The sequence below is a fragment of the Nematostella vectensis genome, chromosome 1 (genome assembly GCF_932526225.1).
Source record: "Nematostella vectensis chromosome 1, jaNemVect1.1, whole genome shotgun sequence".
Lineage (NCBI taxonomy): Eukaryota > Metazoa > Cnidaria > Anthozoa > Actiniaria > Edwardsiidae > Nematostella > Nematostella vectensis.
This window is the reverse complement of record NC_064034.1, coordinates 7,530,146-7,543,554: the sequence shown is the minus strand read 5'-3', so window position 1 is coordinate 7,543,554 and position 13,409 is coordinate 7,530,146. Positions and strand designations below refer to the sequence as shown.

The 13,409-nt window shown below is 40.7% G+C and overlaps 1 protein-coding gene across 1 annotated transcript; it reads left to right on the top strand.

Annotated features, from left to right (window-relative positions):
• The first annotated feature begins 859 nt into the window (after positions 1–859).
• On the top strand, positions 860–12,960 carry LOC5519001 (carboxypeptidase B). Its single transcript, XM_001638875.3, has 10 exons — positions 860–1,106; positions 2,280–2,364; positions 2,898–3,107; positions 3,733–3,834; positions 3,966–4,070; positions 4,657–4,767; positions 8,730–8,817; positions 9,057–9,262; positions 9,453–9,537; positions 12,300–12,960. The coding sequence occupies exons 1-10, from the start codon at positions 1,012–1,014 to the stop codon at positions 12,479–12,481; spliced, it is 1,269 nt and encodes a 422-aa protein (XP_001638925.2). The 5' UTR covers positions 860–1,011; the 3' UTR covers positions 12,482–12,960.
• The last annotated feature ends 449 nt before the right edge of the window (positions 12,961–13,409 follow it).

Here is a 13,409-nt window from a genome sequence, read left to right as displayed (position 1 = left end):
ACATACGATTTTAACAAAAATGCACAGGTTGAAAGCTTTCTTACTTCGAACCTAAGCCCCCTAATAAATATGAGTGCAAGAGCACTTATTTCAGAGAAATGTGACTCCAAAGTTCAAATTTGGCGGGCAGAGCGTCTTGAACCAATAAGCATAGCAATATTAATTAGATTAGTTAAAAAGATAACGAACCCCTATTGCCGCAGGACCTATCGATTCACCGTAGTTCTTACACGGAGCATTACTTAAAAGGAAAGTACATATAGCTATCGGCAAGAGCCAGGAGAGGGGGATATTTGCACTACTTTTATCGATGAATTTTATTTACTTACTACAACACGGGTACGTGACGAACCCATTGGACGCCCTCAAAGGGGTAGACGCGTGAGACGCCCTCCCTTGATATGACGGGTTTTCTAACCCAGTGAGGGCGCCATTCAGACACGTGAGAAGCCCTCCCGTCCACATGATATAACGGATTTTTTTAACCCAGTGAGGGCGCCATTCAGACACGTGAGAAGCCCTCCCGTCCACATGATAGACGGGTTTTCTAACCCAGTGAGGGCGCCATTCAGACACGTGAGAAGCCCTCCCGTCCACATGATATAACGGATTTTTTTAACCCAGTGAGGGCGCCATTCAGACACGTGAGAAGCCCTCCCGTCCACATGATATGACGGGTTTTTTAACCCAGTGAGGGCGCCATTTAGACACGTGAGAAGCCCTCCCGTCTCCATGATATGACGGGTTTTTTTAACCCAGTGAGGGCGCCATTCAGGTCAAAAACGCTACCTCTCTGATGCCCAAAACAAGGATTAAAAGTGAAAAGAATTAACCAGATTGCTGCCAGGGGAGGCGCGATGAAAGGCGGTCGTGCGCGCGGCATCCGGTTGAACCAATTCTGCCGCCGATGAGTTCTACGTCATCTTTGTTTATCTCCCTAGTAAAAGCGCTCAGTTACAGCTTTATTTCTCCGCCAAGGGCTTGAGTGATACCATTTTCCTCTGTTTAAGGATGGAGGGAATTGTAAGAGGAACGTTTGCGTGGATATTGTTTCTATTTGTTTTGGGTTTTGGCGATTCCTCCGGTCGTCGGATGACCTACCATGGGTGAGTAAAAATATTCAAGTTCACGACTCTGATGCTAAACTAATATCACTTAAATAAAAGTGATAGCATATAAATACGTTCCAATTTTAGAAGGATTCGAATATTTTTCTCTTTGTTAGCCTGGATAGCCGATCATAACAATAGGTCGTTGTGATTTTATTCCAAGGAAATAAATCTATGACATTGCAAATAATTATCTTCGACCAAATCTAGATTGCAGACGTAGACGTCGAAAGACTGAACGAATGCCAACAGCGTAATTATTGTTCCCCATATTCCTAAGTAAAATCTTGTGTTTGACTAATAATTGATTTTTTTAACAAATATGTATTATGCCGATTTCAAAGATGATGGTTTTGCCAAGATCTCTATGGCATGAGATTTGCTCGTAGTGAAATTGGTCTTTACTTTAATCCATCCCGGCAAGACCTCGCTCTATCTAAACTAAAGTGTTTATGCAGATCCCCTCTACTTTGTATACGCCAATAAGTAACAATGAGTAACTGAATAGACAACTAATATCTTTACTGTAATATAATCATCTTTATCAAATACCACAGCGATCAATTCTAATTCAAAGTTATTTGATGTGCGGGTCAAATTTTCTTCGTCTTCCATGTTTTCATCATCATTTGAAGAGTTCAAATTTACTTAGCCTGCATGTTATTAGAGGTCATTGACATATCCATATGCTTTCCATTATAGAAATTTCTTGTAATCCTTGAAAGAGCTCTCGTGTTACTGTTTATACAGTTGCTGTTTCTTTCGAAGTGCTTTAAAAGTTATGTTCCTTAAAGAATTTTGATTAGTCGCTCCTCATAGCAACCTATTTGGTCTATGTTCAAAATAACTATCCACGATTGAAGTAAGATTTTCGCCAATAAAAACATTTAATTGATAAAGTAGCTATGATTTGGTTAATTGAGTAGCTTTGTTACTGGCTTTAATAATCCGATGGGAGTGGATGCTTTCTGTGACCGGTATTGAGTGGCCTTCTTTAATTAATTAATACTAAAGAAGGATGTTTTTAGATTTTAGTTTTGACAGAAATAGACTTTGCATCACGGTAGCAGGAGGCGTAAAAATGCGCCGTGACTGGAGATAATTATATAACTATTATCATTTCAATAACGGTTGCATTTCAATTTATTTATATCTCTTTTTTATTATTAGACACCGCTTAATACGTATAATTCCTTCAGACGAAAACACGCTCGAGTTTTTAGATGACTTGGTTAAAAACGACAATTATTTCGAGGTAAGCTCATCCTGTGAATATTTTCTATTCATTTTGATTCCCGAATAAAAGGGTTTAGAGAAAGAGGAATTGCTTTTATTCTCTATTTAATATCTGTGATTGGAATATCCGCGACACCCGCGTAAAGTCTACCGCTCCCCCCCCCCCCCCCCCCCTCACCCTTCTCGATCGAAAAGGCAGCTAAACAGGAAATGATTGCTATGTATCTAAACAAATTCTAACGATTTTCTGATAAAGAGACGCAACGGAGATTTTTGCCATCACTGGGCACGTTAGTTAACAAGGAATTCGAGTTATCCGAGTTAGAATTTATGTATCTAATAGTTAAAGAGGCAATGATGAGGGGTAGGTGACGGACGCGTGATTATCGGAGCTCCAATGTATTGCACGTGCCTCTTGTTTGCAAATTATAGATTACACATGTGCATCCCACCTTAAGAGAGCGTTACACCCTAGCGACCGCGCCTGTCTAGCGCCCCCAATTATAACCCTCTAAATACTTACCTTTCCCCAACTTTTTCTGACTTCCACAGTTGGATTTCTGGAGTTTTCCATCAGGGGTTTGGCATCCTGTCGATATTCATATTTCCCGCCAAAAACACAGGGAATTCGAAGAATTACTGACAAGTAGAAACATAACATACACTGTGCGCGTGCGCAACGTCCAGCGGCTTCTGAACATGGAGCGCATGCGTCCAAGATTTGGTGGGAACTTCGACACGAGATTTAACTCGTATAAACAGGTGACATAATGTAATGGTGAAATGATAGTTCGTGGAAAATAATCATTACGCCGTAACTACTATAACTACTAAAAGGCCGCCCTTGCAAAAAAGTGCAGCTCCACTGCTTTCCCTTTATGACATTTAGAAAAGTACCAGAGACTTTTGGACTCACCATACAACTAACGAGAATCGAAACTTTTTGTTGAATCATACACACTTTGGATGCGTCATGGTGATGAAAATATACGTGTGCTATGCAACTTTGGGGCTCGTTCAAACAAATCGTAATTGCACTATTTATCACGATATGTTTAGCTAAATTAAACACACGCTGTCCGTTTGATGTCGTGTGGAAACTTGCGTGACCCTCGCGTGGAATTTAGACCAATGATTTACAAGAACGTTCAAAAGTGACAAGTTGTACATGAACATCGACCTCTGAGTTCGTGTCCTTCTGCCTGTTGAAACTGCCTTCTTGTAGTTTTATATATAATTTTAAAGCTTGAGAAACCTTGACAAAAGCAGCCTTTAAGTCTGTTTGGAGCTTTAAATAGAGGGTTGAGCCTATCTGAGTACATCCGAGTATCTAAGTATTTATATAATGACGAGACGAGCTCTTGACTCATTCATTTTGTTGTTTTAGATTGTCGGGGAAATGACCCGTCTCTCTCGGACCAACCCAAGCACTGTATCTCTTGTTGATTTTGGTAAAACATACGAAGGACGAAAAATATATGGGTTAAAGGTAGGCACTATTTACGCGTGCGATAATCTACGAACAGATGTTCTCTTTGGGGGGATTTTTCTATTATTTAAAGTCTGAAAAACGGGAAGGTCTTTTGACTTGATACTTTTTGTATGTCTATGTTTATGTAGATCAGCGCCAATAGAACAAGAAACAAGCCAATATTTTTCATAAATTGTGGAATACACAGCAGAGAATGGATAAGCATTTCAACATGCATGTATGTCGCCCGGAAGGTAAGCGAATAAGCGCCACCACCACCAACCGACATCGTTGTCATCTATATCACTATCATCCTCATTTGATCATCATACACCATAAGTATACACCATAATATATCATCTTTTATTATCATTCTTACAATCCCCATCACTATATTTTTCTTCATCAGCAAAAACAATAGCGTCATAATCTTCACCTTTACCTATGCTCGGTTGAGTATTAGGCCTTGGAATTTTCCTCCCTTTGGCTCTATCGCATGCTACTATTCTTGCCTGCTTCCAAGGTTTCCATCACCCTCTTTGCTCTCACTTTCCACCGACCCCCTTCCAAGTTGTCCTGGGTCTTCCTACTTTCCTTTTACCGTCGGGTTTCCATGTGAGTGCGGTTGCAGAGTGATCGCGGCATCCTAAGGACACACCCGAGAAACCTCCGTCTCCTCCAAACTTATCCCCTCATAGTCATTAATCAGCAATACAACACCTTCAGGTTTGCCGTTATTTTCATCTGTAACCATCATTATCACCATCATCATCAAAACCGTGGCATAAATTACAAATACCAAATGTATCAGCCATCTAAAATCAATGTCTTATCTTCTAGCTTGTACAAACATATCCAAACAACTCTCGTGTGCAGCAAATGGTGGAAAAGTTTGAATGGATCATTCTCCCTGTCTTCAACGTCGATGGATACATCTATACCAACAACCGTGTATGTAGCAGCAAGCTTTATCTCATGGTACACAGATCATCGCCAACACGGTGTAAAGTAACACAGATCATCACCAACACGGTGTAAAGTAACACAGATCATCACCAACACGGTGTACCACTCAGTAACACAGATCATCACCAACACGATGTAAAGTAACACAGATCATCAACAACACGGTGTAAAGTAACACAGATCATCACCAACACGGTGTAAAGTAACACAGATCATCACCAACACGGTGTAAAGTAACACATATCATCACCAACACGGTGTAAAGTAACACAGATCATCACCAACACGGTGTATAGTAACACAGATCATCACCAACACGGTGTACCACTCAGTAACACAGATCATCACCAACACGGTGTAAAGTAACACAGATCATCACCAGCACGGTGTAAAGTAACACAGATCATCACCAACACGGTGTACCACTCAGTAACACAGATCATCACCAACACGGTGTAAAGTAACACAGATTATCACCAACACGGTGTAAAGTAACACAGATCATCAACAACACGGTGTATCACTCAGTAACACAGATCATCACCAACACGGTGTAAAGTAACACAGATCATCACCAGCACGGTGTAAAGTAACACAGAACATCACCAACACGGTGTAAAGTAACACAGATCATCACCAACACGGTGTAAAGTAACACAGATCATCACCAACACGGTGTAAAGTAACACATATCATCACCAACACGGTGTAAAGTAACACAGATCATCACCAGCACGGTGTAAAGTAACACAGATCATCACCAACACGGTGTATCATTCAGTAACACAGATCATCACCAACACGGTGTAAAGTAACACAGATTATCACCAACACGGTGTAAAGTAACACAGATCATCACCAACACGGTGTACCACTCAGTAACACAGATCATCACCAACACGGTGTAAAGTAACACAGATCATCACCAACACGGTGTAAAGTAACACAGATCATCACCAACACGGTGTAAAGTAACACAGATCATCAACAACACGGTGTAAAGTAACACAGATCCTCACCAACACGGTGTACCACTCAGTAACACAGATCATCACCAACACGGTGTAAAGTAACACAGATCATCACCAACACGGTGTAAAGTAACACAGATCATCACCAACACGGTGTAAAGTAACACAGATCATCAACAACACGGTGTAAAGTAACACAGATCCTCACCAACACGGTTTAAAGTAACACAGATCATCAACAACACGGTGTAAAGTAACACAGATCCTCACCAACACGGTGTACCACTCAGTAACACAGATCATCACCAACACGGTGTAAAGTAACACAGATCATCACCAACACGGTGTAAAGTAACACAGATCATCACCAACACGGTGTAAAGTAACACAGATCATCAACAACACGGTGTAAAGTAACACAGATCCTCACCAACACGGTTTAAAGTAACACAGATCATCACCAACACGGTGTAAAGTAACACAGATCATCACCAACACGGTGTAAAGTAACACATATCATCACCAACACGGTGTAAAGTAACACAGATCATCACCAGCACTGTGTAAAGTAACACAGATCATCACCAACACGGTGTATCATTCAGTAACACAGATCATCACCAACACGGTGTAAAGTAACACAGATTATCACCAACACGGTGTAAAGTAACACAGATCATCACCAACACGGTGTACCACTCAGTAACACAGATCATCACCAACACGGTGTACCATTCAGTAACACAGATCATCACCAACACGGTGTAAAGTAACACAGATTATCACCAACACGGTGTAAAGTAACACAGATCATCAACAACACGGTGTATCACTCAGTAACACAGATCATCACCAACACGGTGTAAAGTAACACAGATCATCACCAGCACGGTGTAAAGTAACACAGAACATCACCAACACGGTGTAAAGTAACACAGATCATCATCAACACGGTGTAAAGTAACACAGATCATCACCAACACGGTGTAAAGTAACACATATCATCACCAACACGGTGTAAAGTAACACAGATCATCACCAGCACGGTGTAAAGTAACACAGATCATCACCAACACGGTGTATCATTCAGTAACACAGATCATCACCAACACGGTGTAAAGTAACACAGATTATCACCAACACGGTGTAAAGTAACACAGATCATCACCAACACGGTGTACCACTCAGTAACACAGATCATCACCAACACGGTGTAAAGTAACACAGATCATCACCAACACGGTGTAAAGTAACACAGATCATCACCAACACGGTGTAAAGTAACACAGATCATCACCAACACGGTGTAAAGTAACACAGATCATCAACAACACGGTGTAAAGTAACACAGATCCTCACCAACACGGTTTAAAGTAACACAGATCATCACCAACACGGTGTAAAGTAACACAGATCATCACCAACACGGTGTAAAGTAACACAGATCATCAACAACACGGTGTAAAGTAACACAGATCATCACCAACACGGTGTAAAGTAACACAGATCATCACCAACACGGTGTAAAGTAACACAGATCATCACCAACACGGTGTAAAGTAACACAGATCATCACCAGCACGGTGTAAAGTAACACAGATCATCACCAACACGGTGTAAAGTAACACAGATCATCACCAACACGGTGTACCATTCAGTAACACAGATCATCACCAACACGGTGTAAAGTAACACAGATTATCACCAACACGGTGTAAAGTAACACAGATCATCAACAACACGGTGTATCACTCAGTAACACAGATCATCACCAACACGGTGTAAAGTAACACAGATCATCACCAGCACGGTGTAAAGTAACACAGAACATCACCAACACGGTGTAAAGTAACACAGATCATCACCAACACGGTGTAAAGTAACACAGATCATCACCAACACGGTGTAAAGTAACACATATCATCACCAACACGGTGTAAAGTAACACAGATCATCACCAGCACGGTGTAAAGTAACACAGATCATCACCAACACGGTGTAAAGTAACACAGATCATCACCAACACGGTGTAAAGTAACACAGATCATCAACAACACGGTGTATCACTCAGTAACACAGATCATCACCAACACGGTGTAAAGTAACACAGATCATCACCAGCACGGTGTAAAGTAACACAGATCATCACCAACACGGTGTAAAGTAACACAGATCATCACCAACACGGTGTAAAGTAACACAGATCATCACCAACACGGTGTAAAGTAACACAGATCATCAACAACACGGTGTAAAGTAACACAGATCCTCACCAACACGGTTTAAAGTAACACAGATCATCACCAACACAGTGTACCACTCAGTAACACAGATCATCACCAACACGGTGTAAAGTAACACAGATCATCACCAACACGGTGTAAAGTAACACAGATCATCACCAACACGGTGTAAAGTAACACAGATCATCACCAACACGGTGTAAAGTAACACAGATCATCAACAACACGGTGTAAAGTAACACAGATCATCACCAACACGGTGTAAAGTAACACAGATCATCACCAACACGGTGTAAAGTAACACAGATCATCACCAACACGGTGTAAAGTAACACAGATCATCAACAACACGGTGTATCACTCAGTAACACAGATCATCACCAACACGGTGTAAAGTAACACAGATCATCACCAGCACGGTGTAAAGTAACACAGAACATCACCAACACGGTGTAAAGTAACACAGATCATCACCAACACGGTGTAAAGTAACACAGATCATCACCAACACGGTGTAAAGTAACACAGATCATTACCAACACGGTGAAAAGTAACACAGATCATCAACAACACTGTGTACCACTCAGTAACACAGACCATCACCAACACGGTGTAAAGTAACACAGATCATCAACAACACGGTATACCACTCAGTAACACAGATCATCACCAACACGGTGTACCACTAGCGCAACATTTTTGTAATTTTTGTTGATGTCTCATTTGATTACAGGATCGCATGTGGAGAAAAAATAAGAACCCAGGCGTTGGCGGGTGCATGGGTACCGATCTGAACAGGAACTTTAACTACCACTGGGGAGGTACGTAAAGTATAAGGCCGCATCCCGAACGCGATTCAACAATCACGCCCAAAAATGCCTGATAAAACGTCTCAAGACAGGGTTTTTGTTCTTTAGATTAAAAATTACCAATATTGAAGGTCCCGAAGGCGATTCGATGCGGCATCTCTATCACCAAGAACATAAGAACATCGTACGGTGCTAATAATAAACATAAGAATATCTCACGGCGCTAATAATAAACCATTCCTTTCCCTTAGGTATCGGCTCAGCCCCCAATAAGCCATGTAGCCCAATCTACCCAGGATCAAGACCATTCTCTGAAGTCGAAACAAGAAATGTCGCCCGTTACCTGTACAAGAAGCGAAAGCGATTACGGGCTTACGTAGATTTCCACTCATACGGACAACTTTGGATGTCGCCATGGGGTTTTACGAAAAAGTTCCCTCCAAATTATCGAAGACACGTGAGTACTATACTGGATTCTCATCAAGAAGTATAAGCAGGGACAATTATTTTTTTCTAAAGAAAGAAGGGGTGGGGTAATTTGTAACCATTGTCGATAAATTTTAAACACCTCTTCTTGTTGTCCAATCCTCTCCCACTTTTGAATTATGTTCCTTAGTTGTTTTTCTCAAATAAGTTTTTTTTTGCAGGCCAGAGCAATGAATGCTGTCGTCAAAGCCATTAAGCGAGTGCACGGAACAGAATTTACATACGGGCCATCTTCGATAATGATCTGTAAGTATGGTTATTCATAAAACAATTAAAGGAACTTTATAAAACAATATAAAAGAACTTTACAATAATTGTCTTTACCACCATTATTGTGGTTCTATCATGTTTATTGGTAACAATGATAATACATGTTTATTGGTAATAATAATAATAATACATGTTTATTGGTTATAATGATAATAAGCGATTATCGCAGGTGTCGTCGTTTATATGATCAACATCACCATATCACCAACAACAACATCACCATCACCTCCACCACCATTATCACCATCAACAACACCATCACCACCACTATCACCACCACCATAAGCATCACTATCACCATAACCACCACCATCACCACTACCATATTGGCACCACTTACCACCAGCAACCTTCATCATCACTACATCACGAACATCACCACCACCATCAACAACATCTCGAAAGCCTACGCTACTATGATCACTGTGCACATTTTGCAATTTCTCTTTTTTTTTCTTTACACTACTCTTTAAACAAAGTTCAAATAAAATGAATCAACACCATCATCTGAATCATCACCTTGACTGTTACCGCCATTCCCACGATAATTTATTCGCAGTGGCTAAATGCCCGACAGTTTTAAATTTATTCAAATAACCCAGAAAGTTGTAGTCTGCTTTAAAACAGCCGCTTTTAGTGTCACGCACGCTCTCCCCACGTAAGCTTGTGTGGAAAAGGCGTGCGTGACACTATGAAATCGGCTGCTAAGCAGACTAAGTTGTCGACCTAGTAAGTACAGAGTATTCTTTATTTGCTGAGAAAGGGCAAGCAAATCTGAATTAAGCTTGGTGTCGGTATTGACTGAAGGTGTTTTCCGTTGTCTATTTATACCTATAGAATCCTAAATTTAGTGCCACTATCTGCTACAATAACACGTCTTCGCGCGTACTCCCTCCGAGTCGCCCGGAGTCCCCGAGGATGGCGGGCCCATAGCAAGGATTTCTTAAAGATTTTAGTTTATTGGTGAACAAGGGCGACATAGTTGTCTGTAACACTATTATTAGCAAAGAATACGAAGAAAATATCATAATTTATAACAATCAGATTTTATAACAAAGCAGTCATCTTTTAAATTAACAAGTGCGTCGTTACAGCGTGTGACACTGTGCACTTCAAATCGCGTGATATATAATGTTTGGATATATAATATATAATATTTAAGTTTGAGACCCCTACATCCGATGCCTGTGCCACGTTAATATGAACATAGTTCATATTAAGTCAGATTCCATAGAATCTGAAATGCTCCTAAGAAATTCGAGAAAAGTAGCTTACGAGAGGTTTAATTATTTTTTTTTCGAAAACCTAAGAACACTGCAAAACATCTTAGATTGCATGCATTTCAATGTAGCTTGCTTTTGTTGCTCTGAGCACAAACAATGCCATATACCGTGCGTTACTGGACAAAGAAGAACAAACGCTAAACGCAGCAATGTAGACCTAGGTCGTAGTGTGCTGCACATGATGACGTCATCACTACATTACTATAGCAACACACCCATTCCCAAGAGACACAAGCATGAAAAAGACCCCGATATTTTTCAGTCAACATCTCAGCGAGCTGTGCGTGACTTAACCGACTATGACAGGGCTGGGATCCTGTTTATTGCCTCCACATTAATGCGCGGGTCCCACCTCAGGTTCCTTTGAATTGTACAGTTCGCCAGATAGCGGTGCTGGGTCTGAAATCTCCAGTGTAGCCGTAAAGCTTTAAGCTGCCATAAGGTGTCCAAGCGCATGTCTGGAAGTATGGTCTACTTTTCTCATTTTACCTGATCTCTTTAATATTACTTTCAGTACTTTTTATGACGTAATCATTTTTTGAAGTCTTCTTTACGAAGCAGTCATGATATTTTGCCCACGGGGCTGTGCCATGTATGTTGACGTTTACATGGTAACACATACCCTAGGGAAACCATAAGAAAAATGTCATCGCTTACGATCTTGAATTGATACAGCACAGTGCACCCAGTTGTCAGGGTCTAGTTAGGGCTAACAGGCCCGTTGCCAGGATTTTTAAAGATTTCAGTTTTAGGGTTTATTATCATCCATCGGCTTTTCACTGTGGCTATACACCCGACTGTCGCTAACATTACCTTTGAAGACCTTTCCCGACAGTGTTTGTGGCAAATAAAATTTAATAGTGTTACTTTTATAACGATTTTATAGTGTATACAAGCCAGGAAAAACATTCAATTCCGATAACAAGGCTCAATTCAGATTCCCTTTTTTCAACAAATATAGAATACTCAATAAAGAGCCGTAGAAGTCCACGTCAGGTTGGGGGAGGGACACAATACAGAAACATTAAGGAATTTTTGGGTTACCCCACAGTGCCCCACCCTCTTCTACGGCCCTGTTCTAAATCGACACTAGGTCGACAATTATACTGGGTTATTTGAATAAATAGAAAACTGCCCGACAGTTTGTCATTTAGTCCTTTGAATACCTTCTGACTGACTGGTACAGCATAAACTGGAAATCGACTCTGCCAAATTTTCGTCTTTAATAAGACTTCTTTAGGGCAGACTGAAGAAGTCTTATTAAAGACGAAAATTTGGCAGAGTAGATTTCCAGTTTTTGGTGTATTGTATTCATTGTTCTGGTACGAGATCGCGACAGTTTGGGCTTTTTGATTCTATTCTGACTGACTGGCATATAGCTGCTGTGTAATTTATTGACATAATTGTTGTCATCATCATCATCATCACCACTTTCGCTATCCCTTCTTGTCACAGATCCTACGTCAGGTGATGCCACGGATTGGACATTTGGCGTGCTTGGAGTCACGCACTCCTACGGCGTAGAACTGAGACCCGGCCTCTCCGATTTGTACGGGTTTTTTCTCCCTCCTTCCTCAATAATCCCCGTAGGCAAAGAAACATTACAAGGTCTGAAAAGGCTATCGGAATTAGTATAGATAATAGAGCAGCTTCCTTTTAAAGGCCAACCTACTCTTCCTAGAATATCAGTAAAAAGTCCTAAATAAGAGGCTACTTGCACTAAAAAATGAAAAGACTTTTTGGGTGGTAAACTCGCGTGCGCTCAATTTTGGGCGGCAATATAATAGCAACAAAAAGCAACTTATTCAGAAAAGTTTTAGTTCAGCTGGTCAGAAAGGGTTTATTATTATTATTAAAATATTTTATTTTTCACCGTTGTCTGGCGTTTCGACCGAAGCCATTTTTGTGCCTTCTTTTATTATGGTGCAAATGAAAAAAATGAGAAATCCAAATTAAGAGTTCGGCAATATCATTTTGATTCACGCTGGCATTGAAAATTAAGAAGCATGGCTTCATTGGTACCGTAGGTAGGGCCTTTTGAGACAGGATTTGCATATGCTTTGTAAAGTAAAGAATTGGTTGTATTGCGATTGATTAAACATATCAAGAAAATTTAGCCATAAATTGTCGTTTTTGCAAAAGGCGGTCACTTCCATATTGTTATATATTCAGATGGCTTTGTCATGCGCAGTAGCCCCTCGATGGTGGTGATTTTGCAGATTATAGCGAGTGTTTGAACTCGTTCTTCGTAGCAAATAATATTGGACAGTTAGCAGCAGGAGCAACAGAAGCCGGACAACTAGCGGCTGACAAGAAAAAGGTGGCAGTTACGATCTCACTCATCGGAAAAACAACATACAGTACGTTAAAAGACCTGTGCTTACCAGATTTACCAGCGGACAAGACATTCCATGAACTGACCATTTTAAGCGGTTTTTACAAACCGAAGGTCCTGGAGGTGGCCGAAACGTACAGATTCCACCACACAGCACAAATGGAAACCGAAACAGTGACTGAATATGCAAACAAACTAAAACGCCTCGCAGTACATTGTAATTTTGGCGC

Coding starts and splice junctions, on each gene's coding strand:
- LOC5519001 (XM_001638875.3), top strand. CDS start 1,012: ATGGAGGGAATTGTAAGAGGAACGTTTGCGTGGATATTGTTTCTATTT. Junction 3,835..3,965: donor GAAAAATATATGGGTTAAAG/GTAGGCACTATT, acceptor ATGTTTATGTAG/ATCAGCGCCAATAGAACAAG. Junction 9,263..9,452: donor CTCCAAATTATCGAAGACAC/GTGAGTACTATA, acceptor TTTTTTTTGCAG/GCCAGAGCAATGAATGCTGT.